This window comes from Marmota marmota, unplaced genomic scaffold (assembly GCF_001458135.2).
Source record: "Marmota marmota marmota unplaced genomic scaffold, marMar, whole genome shotgun sequence".
Lineage (NCBI taxonomy): Eukaryota > Metazoa > Chordata > Mammalia > Rodentia > Sciuridae > Marmota > Marmota marmota.
In genome coordinates this window covers 23,215,903-23,233,731 of record NW_026000174.1, presented here as the reverse complement: position 1 = coordinate 23,233,731, position 17,829 = coordinate 23,215,903, and the positions used below count along the sequence as shown (strand labels likewise).

Below are 17,829 nucleotides of genomic sequence, written 5' to 3'. Positions count from 1 at the left end.
AAAAGCATAACTAAATGGTTTTCCTGACACTTTATATGCCAGAATCTGTTTCATGCATTTATTAACTGAACACATTTTTAGTTGTTTATAACTATGTCCAATATAATAAATGTATTTCTTCCTTAGAAACTGAAACTTAAAAAAAATTAAAAGAATTCTTTTAAGAGGAAAACTTGTGTTCTGTGGTAGTCTTTGTTATTTATGATGGATGTGTAGAACTAATATGTAGCCAAATGTCAAGAGAAATTTCTGGTTTTCCATTATAATAATAAATATTGAGTGGTTAGTGTAGTGTACCAGGTATGGAATTAAGCACTTTAAATACATCCTCTCTAATGCTTACAACACTATAAAGTAGGTGTCATTATCCCCATTTTACTTCAGTATTTGGTCCTAGGCTACTAAGGGTTGGAATCCAGATTTTTTTTTTATTGGTTGTTCAAAACATTACAAAGCTCTTGACATATCATATTTCATACGGAATCCAGATTTTAAATTCAAGAATTTTCATCTGGGGCTGGGGATGTGGCTCAAGCGGTAGCGCGCTCGCCTGGCATGCGTGCAGCCCGGGTTCGATCCTCAGCATCACATACAAACAAAGATGTTGTGTACGCCAAAAACTGAAAAATAAATATGGAAATTCTTTCTCCCTCTCTCTCTCTAAAAAAAATAAAAAAGATTTATTTTAAAAAAAAAGAATTTTCATCTAATTCTTATCTTTAATCTGTCAGCTTGACTTACCTTAAATTTGAGAAAATAATGATCTTTCCAATACATGTCACAACGTATTTTGACATACATTCTCCCTTGACCTTAGAAATGACCCTCTGAGATAAATAGGGCTGGTATTGAATATATGAGAAAACTGAAAATTAATTAGTTTTTTTTTCCTTGTCCCATGTAAGAATGATTTATTGTTGGATTTCAGAGAAGAACAAATGTCAAATGGGAATTAGTTAAGTCAAATCGTACTGATCCCTGATTAACTAGATTTTTATTTTTAGGTCTTTTACAACTATTCCAGAATTTCAAAGTGTTATAGCCAGTTAGTGAATAGAGTTTGGGTTTTGGTGTAGGTTTGTCTCCATTACATGAGTGCTCAATGCATACAAAGGCATGTGCCAGCCTGCTTTATTGTAAAGACAGGTTTTTTTTTACTTTTCATTCTAGTACTGAAATTTTATGATACATATATTTACATTAAACCAGTACATAACTGAAAATTGCAATAAAATGAATATGCAGCCAGGCGAAGTGTTGCATACCTATAATCCCTGCAGCTTGGGAGGCTGAGACGGGAGGACCTTATGTTCAGAGCCAGCCTGCAATGACGAGGCATTAAGCAACTCAGTGAGGTCCTGTCTCTAAATAAAATACAAAATAGGGTTGGTGATGCAGCTCAATCCTTGGTACCAAAAAGAAAAAAAAAAATCCCAGTAGTTATACATTATTAAAGGCGAATAAAAATACTACACATTTCTTTAAAAATGACACTTCTAAAGAAATGATAATGAGTTATTTATTCTACTACTGTATAAAAGACTGTCTGGTTAGGTAAGAGCTCTTCAACTATGTTTTATATTTCATGATTCCTGGGACTTTGTCCCCAGTATATTTCATTTAATGTAATTAGTTCCATTTATTCAATATGTACTTAGTAAGAACCTACTAGTGCCAGGAATTCTCTAGGTGCATGATTTTCCTAATACCTTTCAGAAAAGAATACATATACATATGAGAAAGAGAGAGAGAGCGTGCACAAGAGAGCGAGCACGCGCAAGAGAGAGAGCGCGCGCACATACTCATACAAGGATCACAGTATCCCCTTCAAAGGCACACCTCTAATGACCTAATTCTTCCATCAAGCCCCACACCCTAAAGGTCCCACCAGCTCCCAATAACAGCACAGGCTAGTGACTGAGACTTAAATACATGGACCTTTGGGGAACATTCAAGATTCAAATTATAGTAGTGATAAAGTTGCTTTTTTGGGTTGATGCCAGTTCAAGATATCCATATGGTTCTATTTCTAACTAGTCAAGTTTTTTAAAATCACATTTCTAAAATTTCCTTTTGGTAAGAAAGAACCAACCATATAATTTGGCTATTTCCTATTATCAGGTTAAAATTGAGACCTGGTGATCCATTTAAATGTTTGTAAATACTTTATTGTACTGAAGTCTGGTATGTGTATCTAGCTTTTCTCCTTCACCTCCCTTTAAAGAACCTCAAAAAATCTAAATTTTCTAGTTTCTTCTCACCACTGACGTTTTGCCAGTGTGAGTATCCAAATTATAACTGGAGCAGCTGCTCTTCTATCTTTCAGAAGCTTCCTGAATTATTATTAAAAAAAAAAAAAAGAATTTGCGAACTTTGGTGCAGTGGAAAGGTGGAATAAAGGAGAAGGAAAGAACTAAATCCGTTAGAGACAAGTTACATAAGTAGTGTCAGAATTTATACAATGAAGATTTTTGGCAACACATTTATATATTTTTTCTGTTCCTATTAATTACGCTGAGTACTGCCCACTTCGGCTTTCAGAATCTCCCATGTTTACATGAGCACACATTTAGCTACTTATCTGCCTCATACGTATGCTCCTTACATACACTTATAAAGGACTACTGATGGTATACAAAATGAGAGCATTAAAAGGCCAAGATAAGAATTGTATAAATTTTCCTTCCAGTGCATTAAGCAATCAGTGGGACATATTTGTTTTGTTTTGTTTGTTTTGTAGTTGTAGATGGACAATATGCCTTTATTTTATTTGTTTATTTTTATGTGATGCTGAGGATCAAGCCCAGTGCCCCACACATGCTAGGCAAGCGCTCTGCCACAAAGCTACACCCCAGCCTCAGTTGTACATACTTTTAATCTAGTACAATCTTTCTAAATGGCTTTGCATCTGCAATATTACATAAATATTTGCTAAAGTATGTAATTTGTCTGAAAGTTTTGTTAAATGTTAAAAGAAAATTGGAAGACATTTTCATATAAACATGATATTTCTAATTGAGGTTTATATATATTTCATTGCCTGGCATTGAATCAAATAGGTGTTAAAATCAAAATGGCATCCTAACACCACCAAAAAAACCCCAAAATCATATTTGTACTTTTTTCCAAGCATGAATAAAGGGATTTTTTTTCATTAAAGGAAGTAAAATATTGTAAGTACCTATAGTTTAGAAAGTCAAGACATAGACATAAACAACTTACTTGATTATGATAATGAAATAAGTACCCTAAACCAAACTTTAGACCTATCCATCCCATCTAGTTTGTTCATTTGTGTCAAGTTTCTTGTGATTTAATTTATCCATAGTAAAATTAACTTTCTTCAGTACATTTTTATAGGTTTTCACAGATGCATGTTGTCATGCAACCACTAGCACCATAATGAGTACATAGAACATTTCTGTCACCCCAGAAAGGTAATATCCTTGCTGGCAACCATTTGTCTGTTCTGTCTCTGTAGTTTTGCCTTTTCCATAATATCATTATGTAGGGTGGGTTTTTTTTATAGTTGGCTTTATTCATTTAATATAATTTATTTCACATTCATCCATGTTACTGCATGTATTTATGGTTAATTACTTTCTATTCCTGAGTAGTATTTTATTATATGGATATAACAAAGTTTTATTTTATCAATAAAACTACCATAAACATGTAGGTTTTTGTGTGAATGTAAGTTTTTATTTGTCTTTGATAAATATTTATGAGTGGGATGCTGGAGTATATGGATATGACATTTAACTTTATAAGAAACTGTCAAACTCTTTTTTCAAGTATCTTTATTATTTTGCATTCTCACAGCAATATATGAGGATTCCAGTTTGCTCTACATCTTCACCAGCACTTGGTATTATCAGTTTTTGTTGTTGTTTGTTTTTGTTTTAATCATTCTAATAGGTGTGTGGTAGTATTTCATGGTGCTTTAAATTTGCATTTCAGCAGGCAAAGGAGAATATAGGTCTCTTAGCTCATCATTGTATGCTCCCTTGGTGCTTGTGACAGAATTACTTGTCCTAGAATAGAGAATCTCCATCTGGAGTCTTGAGTGAGAGTATGACTCTCAGGACCTCCTCTGCCCCACCTCATGAAATGTGACAATGTCTGGAGACATTTTTGATTGTTGTAGCTGGAGGGGATGTGCTACTGTTAGCTAGTGGGTATAGGCCAGAGATGCTTCTCAACATTTACAATGCACAAAACACTCCAACCCCACTCCAATCTTAGAATTATCAAGGTCAAACGTCAGTAGTGCAGAGGTTAAGAAACAAATGCTTCTTTAGGACAGTCAACACACTAGATATACTAAATACAAATTTATTTGCATTTAAGGATAAGACATTAATTCAGCTGGGTGATCATTGAAAGGCCTATGAGGTAGCAAATTTGTTGATGTTTCATTACATTGTATACACTGCCAGGCAACTGGAAAGAGTCCAGTTACATTTTGACAGTGTTTTAATGATTTACTCCAGTGTTAGTATTATCTTCAACTCCTTGAAAGGATGTGTAAAATTTACTAACCCACATAGCTCTAGGTGTAATTGTACATGCTAAGTCATTTAAAACATCTGAATTAATCTGGGAAATTTGGTAACCTCTAACAAGCTCACACTAATTTGTCATTCACTGCTAAGACCAATGTGAAGAAAGATTTTTTTTTTCTCCATTTGATTGTTGCCTACTTTGAAATTTCTGGGGGGCTAGGGGTTTTTTGCTTTACTTGGCTTTGTTTGGCTTTTATTTGGAGCATATTCTCAGCCCTACACATTCACAGCTAGTCTGCTAAAGGGAAAGAAAAAAGAGAAAAATCTGTTTCTAGACAAGATGATGAATATCATTTTTTCAAGAAAAATGAAAAATCATTGAATTTCCCATCACTGTACTTTACTCTTTTTTTAATTTTTATTTTTAATTGTAGATGGATATGATACCTTTATTTTATTTATTTATTTTTATGTGGTGCTGAGGATTTGAACCCAGTGCCTCACACATGCTAGGTGTGTGAGTGCTGAGCTACAATTCCAGTCCCTGTACTGTACTCTTAATCTGGATTACAGAGACCATTCTTGAAAATCATTATCCAAAATTCTGTCTTAATGATAGTTCATTTTCAACTATAATCTCAGTGATTTACAACCCTGAGGTAGGGGGTTAGAAGTTCAAATCCAGGCTTGGCAATTTAGCAAGATCCTGTCTCAAAAATAAATAAATAAATAAATAAATAAAAGAAAAGGGTTTGGGAATGTGACTCAGTAGTGCAACTTCCCTGGATTCAATCCTCAGAAACCACCACATGAACAATAACCTGATTTCCCTCTCATTGACATCTTCTCAAGAAGTCTTTGGGGGGAACTGGGGTTTGTAGCTCAGTGGTAGAGCACTTGCCTCACATATGTGAGGCACAGGATTTGATCCTCAGCACCACATAAAAAATAAACACATAAAAAAAGGTATTGTGCCCATCTACAACTAAAAATATTAAAAAAGAAAAGAAAAAGAAAAAGAAGAAGTAGTTTTTTGGGGACCAAGTTAGTTTTAAGTTGGCAAATGCAATCCTTTACATTTATCATGCAGACCATTAGAGGGCAGCAGTGCACAGACACAGCCAGAAAACCAAACATGAGATTTGAGGGCATGTGAGTCTTTTTTGAATCTTCTAAAAACAATTGGAATTACCATAATTTAGCAGATTTAACCTATGGTCTGTATTTTAGTGTAGAATTTTTATACAACTACAAGTTGCCTCAACTTTGAACTTTAACAATTTTAATTGGCTTGTTATTCTGATTGTGTATGAATTTGTTTTGTAGTATTTCTGATTGCATATGGAAAGGCTGTTAATAACATAGTACCATCAAAGGTGATATATATTTAAACTCTTACTGGGTACTACTACTAATATTACTGTTGTCGTTATTATTAAAATATAAGTAGCTGATGATGTGATGAGACTCTTGGTAGGAAGGAATGCTTTTAATTTCAGAAGTATGATGCCATGCCAAAGAATATGCAATGAGTAAGTATTTTTCAAATAAATTCAATCTAGATTTTTGGAAAACAGCTTTTAGTTTTATTCTGGGAAGGGGAAAGAGAGACACTGTATCTGTGTTGGAAGAGCTTTCCTGTAACAGCTTGCAACAATCCTCACAAGAACCTTATGAAGTAGCTACCACAGTATTATCTTCAGTACATGTGAGGAAGCTAAAACACAATGGGGTAAGTGAATTGACACTGTACCAGCTCATAATAATAGAAAGCAGCCAAGCTGGGATTTGAACCAAGGCATTCTGAAATCAGAGACATGAACTAGAAGTGGACTACCTTTCTCCCTGAATTGTAATGACATCTGTTTCTATCACATTTTCACGTCTAATCTTATTTCTGAGCTCTTTGGTTATTCTGTTTGTTCATTTAGCCCTTCACTAATGTTAATTGTTGTACTTTGTTAATTCTTTTTATATAAGTTTTATATAAATTTTGATATATGGAAAGCTTGACTCTCCTCTTACTTTTATTCAGAATTTCCTTGACTAATTTTGCATCTTTGTTCTTCCCTATTAAGTTCAGGACTAATTTGTCATATTGCATAGCAAACTCTTTAGGAATTTTGCCTACAAGTGTTATATGCAATCTTAACTTTCTGAATCACCCTAAGTCATTCTTGGAACAAGATATAAGGTAGACAGATAAAATATAAGTATAAAAGATATTGGCATAATTAAGGAGATTTCTACTTTTATGTTTTCATGTTTTAAAACTTATAGTGAATATTGTTTTTATGGTAAACATTTGAATTTTGATTATTTTTATTATAAAAATAGGTATAAATTAGATAGACGTATTAGAGACTATACTTTAAATGATTCGTGCCTCAAGGTCAACATGAATTACCTTTCCAGCCTAGAGAAAAATCTGCCCAATATGTTTTAGGAAATTATTAATTACAGTTTTTGATAATATATGGGTAGTAATTATGTCTAATGAACAGAGAACAAATGTACCATTTTTTGGATAGAATAATTTCAGTTACAAACCAGTGGTGTTTGAAGATTTTTCAACATATGCTTTAGAAAAAATAACCACTGGAGTAAGAATTTACTTATTTATTTTTCCCTGTCTTTGCAAATGATGTAGAGTGTTAGTAAAAAGCATTCATGAGGGCTACTTTGGTATGAACAAATTTTGTATCTGATTTTATCTTATCAGGAATCTTGTAAGATAACCTAAGTACATATCTTAGGCAAAGTTATTTGTCCAGCATCATATAATGAGTAAAGCAAAAACTAGAATCCAGACCTTTTACACTTAAGGCAATCTTATTTTCATTATATTGCTGATATTTGCTTACTGTATCATCTGCCCTAGCCCAGCCAAAAAGAATTGTGGTGAGCAGTTCTAATAAAGGATGACAGTTGGCCATTTTTAACTGTCAGGAGGATGTATGGGTAATATATTGAGTTTAATCTACAACATGATTACAGATTCAGTGGGAATAGGCACTTTCTGGTTTTAAAAGATAACTAATGCTTAGCTAATTGGCTTAAGAAGGGTTGTAAAGCAACCTTCTCTAGAGAACTTTATAGAAAGGCTGAATTCCATTCTGTCTATAGTATTTGAAATATAATTCCACTTAACTAGGTGCCAAATAAAAGTTCATGCCAGTCTTAAATCTTTTAAAATATTAGCTGATAGGGTTTGGGGATATAGCTCAGTGGATGTATGCCTGAGGCCCAGCACCAAAAACAATAACAATAATAAAAATTAGTTAGCTGACACATTTAATTAAATTATTGCAATTTTGATGTGTGTTTTATCTTTTGTACCACTCATCAGAATTCAGTAAGAAATCATTTAGAATACCTCCTACATGCAGACAGTTTCTTGATGTAACCAGTGTACAGCAGAAGACAAAAGAATATATATTGTTTTAATTGAATGAAACACCTGCCCTCATGGAGCTGCATTTTAGTGAGAGAAGAATAAATAAGTTAAATAAAATTCTTAGTGATAAGCACTAAAGAGAAAAATATAATAAGGAATAAGCAATGTATTTGGGGGAGAGTATAATTTTTAAAAGGATGGCAAGAAAAGATGGCATTTGAACAAAGAAATGCACTCCAAACAGAAGGAACAATTAAGTGCAAAGGCCTTGAGGCAGGAACAAGAAGGTCTGTGCATTTGGAGCAGAATGAATGAAGGCAAAAAATTGTGTAGAAAGGCCAGATCCTATAGGACCCTGTAAATAAGAACTTTTGAGTTTTACTCTGATTGAGATGTAGAACCATTTGAATGAAAAGAGGAGTTATGTGACAAATCGACATACTTTTTAACTGGATCACTCTGTCTACAGAGTTGATGGAGGGAATAAGGGTGGAAGCAATGAGACCAGGTAGGAGACGATTATATTGTTATAGTAGGAGAGGTATTGGAATGAAACAAGGTGTCAATGAAAGATGGAAAGATTATAAACATATTTGAAAAGTAAAGTCTGCAAGTTTGCAGCGGAATGGATAACTGGATATTAGAGAAAGGCATTAAAGATGACACAAAGCTATTCACATGAGTGATTAGAAAAAAATAAACATAACACTTACTGAACTGGGGAATACTAAAGAATGCAGATTTAGAGATAGGTAAAGATTAAGAGCACCATTTTAGACATACAGTGAAGATTTTATTTTAAATCCAAGGGCTACTTCATCTGGATAATTCATTAGATTGGTATATAGTTCAGGAGAGAGCTTGATTGGAAGTAAGAATTTGTAACTTATAGGGTGTTTTATGATTAACAGATAGGAGATCGCAAGTGATCACCAAAGAGGTAAGTTTTAATAGAAAAGAGAGTCAGGGACTGAACCCTGAGGTATTCACATTGTTAATAGATTAAGGTCATAGACAAAGAAGTAGCAAAAAGACCCAGAAATCAAGTAAAGAAAATGTTTGTGGAAGACGAAGACAAGTGACCAGGTGTCTCAGATGCTGCCAATAGATCATGGAAGAAGTTTGGTTCTGATACTCTGTGTTTTTGGCATATATATATATATATATATATATATATATATGAATGTATATAGTATAATCACTGATCTGTCTGATTTCAGTATGTGTCCCTCTGTGCTCCTCTGCCCTTTCTGACTATCTGCCATTGTTATTTTAACTGTTAAATAATTTACTATTTTGATGTTGCAGGAGAATCCAAATCCTCATATGGCATTTCAGAAAGTTCCACGCCCAACAGAAGGATCTCATTTGCGAGTTCATATTCTTCCTTTCCCCAAAATTAATGAAGCTCAGGTTCAGGAATTAATACAGGAAAATCTTGCTAAGAACCAGAATGCACCTCCTGCTACACGAATGGAGAAGAAATGTGTTGTGCCAGCAGGTCCACCTGTTGGTATGTATTTGTCTGTTTTAAAAGTAAATTTTTTATCAAGATACAAGACACGAAAAAAGAAAAGTTATATTATTTGATGAATTTTCACAAAGTGAACAAAGTCACATAAGTAGAATCAGAACATTATCAACACTGAGAAACTCTCTTCTATTCACTGCTCTCACAAAGGATAATCATTAAACTATGCTACCACTGTAAAATCTTTTCTTTTTATGAAATAGCTTTTTTTGAGATACAATTCATATATCATAAATTCTCCCATTTAAAGTCTGCAATTCAGTGGTTTTTTTAGTATATTCACAGAATTGTTCAACCATTACCATTAGTTTGAGAACATTTTTATGAGCCAAATAGAATATCTTGTACCTACTAGTAATTTCCCATTTACTCACCAAATCACCTCCTTTCCAGATTTAGGCAAATAATCTGTCTTCTGTCTTCATAAATTTGCCTCTTCTGGCCATTTTTATAAATAGAATTTTATAAATAGAATATGCTATTTGATCTTTTGTGACTAACTTCCTTCGTTTGCATAATATTTTCAAGGTTTATCTTTGTTTTAGCTTGTATCAGTTCATCATTGATTTTTTATAACTGTATAATATTCTATGGTAGTCTTTAGATATGTGGGAGGTGAACAGATTGTGCCTTTAGATTCTAAAAAATAGCCATATATACAAGTCTTTCTTTTTGGCTTCATTTATTTGACCTTTTGTCTTCATTAATACTTCATTTGCACAAAAATATGGTATAGTTCTTTGTGAAAATATCCTTTTTTTTTTTGTACCACGTTTTGAACCCAGGGTCTCTTAACCACATCCCCAGCCCTTCTTTGTGTTTTATTTAGAGACAAGGTCTCACTGAGTTGCTTAGGGCCTCACTAAGTTGCTGAGGCTGGCTTTGAACTCAAGATCCTCCTTAGCCTCTCGAGCTGCTGGGATTACAAGTGTGTGCCATCACGCCTGGAAAAATATCCTTTTTATTTTATTACAGTATTTTTTTTACAAATACTGCTTTCATTTATAGCTTTCTAATATTCTTTTAATAAACTAAATATATTTGGATAACTTTAAAGATTAGAATTTTTCAATTCTGTGTTAAAAGAAAATTTGCAGAAATTAGAAGTGACTTTCTGCCAGACATGGAGTATATGCCTGTAATCCCAGCTACTTGGGAGGCTGAGGCAAGGGGATTGCAGGTTCAAGACCAGCCAGGCAACTTAATAAGACCTAGTCTCAAAATAAAATAATAAAAAGGGCTGGCAGCATAGCTCAGTGGTAGAACATGTGTCTAACATGTGGGAATCCTGAGTTCAATCCCCAGTACTGGGGGGAAAAATGACTTTCCTGAGCCAGAATAGCCATACATTGGCCATAATCATTTCTTTACTTTTTTTTTTTTTAACACTACTTCTTCCCTTCAAGTCCCATATGCACAAATTTGTAGTATCTAATTTTTTTGGTATATACTTTTTCCTTGGTAATATTTTAAGACTGCTTTTTCTGTTGGTATTCCTCTTGTACATTACCTATTTTTGTTGTTGTCCCTTACCCCAAATATTCCATATCAGAACAGTTAGTTTACGATTGAAATTTAAAATAGTTGTTTACCTTTACAGTATAATTTGCTTAAGAGTTAAGTGTAACGTGAAAAATCTATCCTGTGGAATTATCCATTAGTCTAACATTTCAAAATGTGAAAATGTAATCAAATAATGAATTGGAATACCTTCAGTTCCATATAACAAGAGAAAAAAAATTCTGAATGTTGTTTATAAGTCTTTTTTTTTTTTTCCCCATACCAGGGATTGAACCCAGAGGTACTTAAGCCACATCCCCAGCTTCTTTTCAGCTTTTTAAAATTTTGAAATAGGATCTCATGAAGTTGCTAAGGCTATCCTTGAACTTGAAACTTTCTGCCTCAGCCTCCTGAATCTTTGGGATTCAGGATGTACCACAGGCATGCACCACCATGCCCAGCATGTTAACAGTCTAGAAGTAATATTCCCCTTGCTTTTGTAATTGCCAAAGAAGTTTAATTCAGTTGTATTTTCTTTATATTTCTTTACTAGTTTCAATAATGGATAAGGTGACAACAGTTTTCAACAGTGCACAGAGACTGGAAGTTGTTAGAAACTGTATCTCATTCATATTTGAAAATAAAACTTTGGAGACTGAGAAGGTAATAAAATGCCATTTTCCCAAGTAAATATTTATCATCTCCTGTTTAGATTTACATGTTAAAGTAACTGGTCTTTCCTCTGATTCTGTCCCTTTTCCTACTAAAATGTCCTTTCCTTATTATAATCCCTTTAAATGAGTAGTGATTAAGATTTTAAACTGTAGTCTAATGCTAATTATATGGCTATAAGAAAAATATTGATGATAATTTTTCCCTGATATTTTAAAACATTGTCCTGAAAACATTATTCTATATTTTAAATATAATTTTATTTATTGTAGAATGTAGCTAGATTTTATAATGGATTAAAGAAGCCTGTACTAAACTTTAAATGACTACTCAGCCCTTTTATGTTTGAGGACTTTGTTTCCATTTCTTCTTATGGTTGAAATGTTGCAGATTTCACTTCTCTACTTTCAGCTTTCACCTACTGTTTCTTATACCTGCCTAATAACATTATTATACTCTCTTATACTTGGACTTTTTCCCTTTCCTTTTTATTTGCTCCTTTGTTCTGTTCTTTAGGTTTCCCAAATCAAATAAGGTTGTTATGACTTTGCCTTACATGGAAAACTGGAAGAGGCATTCTTGAGTTTCTTGTGAAGAAGTCAAAGAGTTTTAATGCATAAACCTAGAGATATCTGTTGAAGTTTTTCTGAGTTTTTTTTTTACTTATTTTCATATTGAAATGAGGAGAAGAGATTGTAAAACTATCTAGTCATCCACTAATATTGAGTAGTGATAAAATAGCTGACCAATTTAGAAGTATGAAATTGTTTGTGGGGTTTTTGTATGTTTGGTTGGTTGGTTTTGGTACCAGGGATTGAACTCAGGGGCACTCGACAACTGAGCCACACCCCCAGCCCTATTTTTTGTAGTTTATTTAGAGATAGGGTCTCACTGAGTTGCTTAGTGCCTCAAAGTTGCTCAGGCTGGCTTTGAACTTGCAATTCTCCTGTCTCAGCCTCCCAAGCCCCTGGGATTACAGGGGTACACCACTGCGCCCCGCCTGTGGGTTTTTTAAAAATCTGTCATCATAATTTTTCCTTCTATTCTTACTATGGATACTTGGCCAGTTATAGAAAGTATCTATCTGTATGTAGCTTTGTGTTGTGTTCTGAAGCAATCGTCAGTTTGGTAACTAACATCTTGTTAAGTCTCAGGGAAAAAATTAATGTTTTTTCAATTTACCACATAAGCTCATTCTGCTTATTTTTCATGCTGGCTTACAAATAAATAGAACTATAAACCTATCTATTTATTAATCATCTTTCTAGTAAATCACTTCTTCCCTAGGAATTTCATTTTACTAATAACTTTGTTAAATAGTTGATAGGATGCATTTGAATTTTCAGTGTTAGTGTTTGAAAGATTTTGGTTTTTTCATTTTGTTTTTTCCCTGTGGTACTTTTTGGTCACTTGTGTCCCTCTTGTCCTTAGACCCTTCCTGCCGCGCTGAGAGCCCTTAAAGGAAAAGCAGCAAGACAGTGTCTCACTGATGAACTGGGCTTGCATGTACAGCAAAACCGGGCAATATTGGACCATCAACAGTTTGACTATATAATAAGGATGATGAATTGTACTTTACAGGTAATTTTTAGTCCTTCCAGATTATTCCTCTTATTTGAGGATACTTCCCACCACCCCACAGGAGATTAGTAATTACCAACGTATTAAATTCTTGAAACTGCTACAGCTAATAGGATGAAGACCCAATATTCATACCATTTCTTTCAGAAGCTTGTACTCATTACTTGACATAAATATTAAGATTCTCTATTTATTTTTTGTTTATCTTGAAAAATATCATTTTATTAGTTTTGTAATATAAGCAAGCTCTGTGAAAATGGAATGTTATCTTTAAAGCACTGAGTTATATATTACTTAATATCTATAGTCACATCAACCCTTTTCAGTCAGTTTTTAGGTAAGGCAGAGGGCAATTAATGATGGATAATCCAAATGATAAATGAGTTAGTTATTAAGCACTTTGTAAGTGTAGAGCACAAAAGAAAAAGTTTATAGTGAGCTTCAAAACATATCTTAAAGAGAGAAACTTTGAAGACCCAAATTAGGAGAAGCAAATACTCTGGTTTCCTTATTAGGTATTCTGTAACATTCACATCCTGTTCTCTATTGCTGATGCAAAAATCCTTTTTCAAAGAGAAAATTTAATGAAATATGGAGAGTTCAAAAGTATCTGTGGGACCCAGATAAAATAAACAAAATAATGTATGTTAAACATTATACACATATCAGAAAGAAAGAATTATAGGGTATAATTAGTTTAAAAATTATGAATGAAAGAGGGCCTAAGTAAATAAAATTTACCATGTCTATGGATTGAAAGTCTTCTATAATAAAGATATCAGTTCTCCTCAAAATAATCTAAAGAGAAAGTGCAGTTCCTATCAGAATCCCAAGTAGATGAGCAAAAGCCTTATAATTACCAACATGCTGCTAAAGAAAAACAACTAAACATAAGAATTTGCCTTTTCAGCTATTAAAAATTTTGCTTAAGATTATAGTAATTAAGACAGTGTGGAATTTGTACAGTCATAATTAAATTGACCAATAGAACAGTATAGAGAGCCCCCAAACTGATAGATTCATATGTGGAAATGTGGTTTAAGAGGCTTGGCATCTTAGACTAGTGGTAAAGTGATAGAGCAATTCATTAAATAGTGATGAGAAGTTTGGATGAGTGCATACACATAATATATCATTGATACAACGATTGTACATATATCTCACAGCATATACAAAAATCAATTCCACATGGATTGAAAACTTAATATGAAGAGCCAAAAAAGCTAATCTGAAAGCCTAAACTGTTCAAAACACAGTACAAGAAATAACGTTATGACTCTGAGGGAGGGAAGGATTTTTTAAACACATCACAAATGGTGCTATTCTTAAAAGAAACACTTAATACATTTGACTTCATAGTGTTCATGAAAAAATATACCATAGATAAAAAATACAAACCAGAATGAGAGATGTTTGTAAAACATATAACTGTCCAAAGGTTTGTACTGAGGTTACAAGAACTCCTACAAATCAATTAAAAAAAAAAAAAGGAAGAAAAACCTAATTTTAAAATGGGCAGAAGATTAAAGAAACCCACTTGGTTAAAAAGTGTATGAAAATCATCTGTAATGATCTATATCAGTAAGTGAAGAAATACCTTTTATTTTGTCCTGGAAACTGAACTCAGGGGCACTCTACCACCGAGCTACATCTCCAGCCCTTTTTATTTTTTGAGACTGCATCCCATCAAGGTGCAGAGGATCTCACCAAGTTAGTGAGGCTGGCCTAGAATCTTGTGATCCTTCACCTCAGCCTTCAGAATTGTTGGGATTACAGGTATTGCTCACCTAAAAATAGCAAGATAGGCTTTTACAATTCACTGTTTGACAAAAATTTTTAAATTTGTTGTTGTTAATTATTGGCAAAGTTTTGAAACAAATAGAACATATAAACTGTATTAGTGAATTATAAGTTGATGTAACCACTTTAGAAAATTTTATGAGCTATAAGAAAATAAATAAGATCATTTGTCATTTTCTAATAAAACTGCCTATGTGGCATAATCTGTGACCCAGAGACTCCTTCCCTAGAGGAGCTCTTGCCTATATACACCAAGAAGCATGCACAAAAGTGTTCATAGCAGCATTGTTTTAAATAGCAGAAAACTCGAAACAACTCATAATGCCAATCAGCATAAGAATGAATAAGTAAATTATGATATCTTCTTATAATAGGAGATTATTTAGCAGACAATAAATGAATTGTAAGTACAAGTGATAATGTTGACAAACCTTAAAGAAGATAATTTTGTGCAGAAATAAAAATAGCTCAATTACAACATGGTTCCACTTTATAAAATTGAAAAATACATATTATTTAGAGAGATTTAATTTAGTGATACTTATGTGGTAAAAATATAAAGAAAATCATAGTAATAAGAAGCAAAATATTTAAGAAAATTACCTTTGGGACATAGAGAGGAAGGGTGGTGAACATGGGGCTCTCTAACAGTGAGGGTAATATTTTATTTTTGATATTAGGTATATAGGTGCTCATTGTATCACTATTCTTTATAACATACATATTTTATGTCTTAGGGTACTCCTCTTAGTTTTTTTGCATGACATATTTATCTTCCCAAACTCATTCCAAAGGATATCTTTCTTATAAATTCTTACTTAAATATTTGTAGTGATCTAGTCCACAATGAAAAATGTAATCTTGTAAGAAGCACTGTGTAGTTTGTGTAAGTGATTTGACAAAATAAGAGATGGATCACCTTTATTGGAAATACATTCTTCCTTAAGAGTATAAGATACTTGATATTAGAGTTTACAACAGCAAAAAATCCAAACAACCTAAGTATTTACCATTTGGATATTGATTTATTTAATTAACATACAACTCTTCTTTAGAATACTGTTTGATTACTAAATAGAAACAACTTTATATATGTACTGATGTGGCAAAACTTGTTATATATATGCAGGAAGGTATAAAGGAAGTTAAAATAGATACAATATGATTCTGTTTTTGATCTACACTTACATATATATATGAATGTAGATGATAGTAAAAATCTAGACAGATATTTACACTAAATTCTTAATAGTGGTTATTTCTGAGATATGGATTAGAAAAAATTTGATTTCCAACGTAAACACTTCTCTGTCTGAAACACACATAACTATATTATGTAAAATTAATTACCAGCATATATTAATTTATTATTGTTAATATACTAGTTAGCATATACTAATTAATTACTGTTATTATAGAGAATAAGAAATAAGGTTAACAGATCAAGGTCTCCAGATACCCTAAAATTAGGCAGTTCCATGATTGCCTAATTATTGTATTAAAACTATAAAAACTATTTTAGGAGCTTTTATCCATTAGTGCTTTCATTACTGTTTATTAATAAAAGAACAAAGTTTTAAGATCTTCTCAAAATTTAGCACATAGAGTTTAGTAGGTCGCTTGTATAATAGTAGATTCTCTTAGGCTACAGATATTTTTCTTTCTTGTTTGAATAATCATATTTCTGGAAAAGAAAAAGTATGTGAACATTTTTTGCTGCTTTCAAATACACTTGGATTGATGGGTATTTAATATTCTATAATTTAGTATTTCATATATACATAAAAAATCCTGTGCTACATCAAGCACATGCTATTTAAGTCCTTCCCAGTTATGAATGGACTTGCATGTGATATTCTTTTCTTAATAATGAGTTTTTTATCACCAACTTGGGATTTATTAGTATTCATATTCCTGTTGCAAGAACATACTTATGGGGATTTAACATGACATTCTGAACATTTTTTTGCAAAAGCATAAAGGTTCAAGGCAGAGAGGCAAAAACATCTGTGTTCATGTTTTTAGAAAGAAATATTAAATGAGCTAATTTTTAAGTATTGATTCAAAAATCTCAGTAAATTTTTACTTTTCATGACCTAGAAGTTATTCTGTCTTTCCCGTCCTCAAGAGAGAATTAAAATGGAACATGAGTCCTGCCAAAGGCTATTTTGTTTATCAGGTTTATTCATTGCCAAGAAAACTTTTTACAGCATTGTTTTATAGAGGTTATAGATTAATTCAACTACACATCATGTCATTTCAAAGAACTGATCATATTTTATTATTTTTTAATTACCAAAAATCTCACCCCTAAATTCATGATCTTAACTCTCCATTTTACCAGATACACAAAGTCTTTTATTGTATCAACCTCTTAGCTAATGTCTTTTAAAAATAAATTATAATTTGAAAATCTAGTGAAGGCCTCCATTTTAAGCATCATGATAAACTGCATGCTCTGAGGAATCCTCTTATTAATGTAGAAATAGATTTTAGAAAATTGCAAACACACACAAATCATGATTTTGATACATTGTTTCCAAGAAGAAAAGAAAGTCAGTCTCTAAATATACCCTCCCTAGAGGAAAGACAATTAGGAAAAATCAAGTCCTGTGCAATGAGTTATTGGTAAAACCAGATTTATGAACAAAATTAAGCCTTGAAAAGCTGGTTGAACTGGAAAGTTTTACATTTCAAGCTAGAACACTGAAAAAGAATAAAGTAGTCCCTATTCAGTAGCATGCCCTCCACCTTTGCCCCCAGAAGAAGCAATTGTGAATCATTTTTGGAATAATGCATCCCTAGTTTAGGATGCCCATAGATTAAATTCAATAAAGTATTGA

At 32.7% G+C, this 17,829-nt stretch overlaps 1 protein-coding gene across 1 annotated transcript in view; it reads left to right on the top strand.

Moving 5' to 3' along the window:
* Positions 1-17,829, top strand: part of Sbf2 (SET binding factor 2) — a 353,787-nt gene that overhangs the window by 164,709 nt on the left and 171,249 nt on the right. Inside the window, exons 14-16 of the mRNA XM_015477617.2 lie at positions 9,211-9,415; positions 11,487-11,596; positions 13,037-13,186. Of these exons, the coding sequence (XP_015333103.2) occupies positions 9,211-9,415; positions 11,487-11,596; positions 13,037-13,186 (465 nt within the window). The remainder of the gene's footprint in view (positions 1-9,210; positions 9,416-11,486; positions 11,597-13,036; positions 13,187-17,829) is intronic.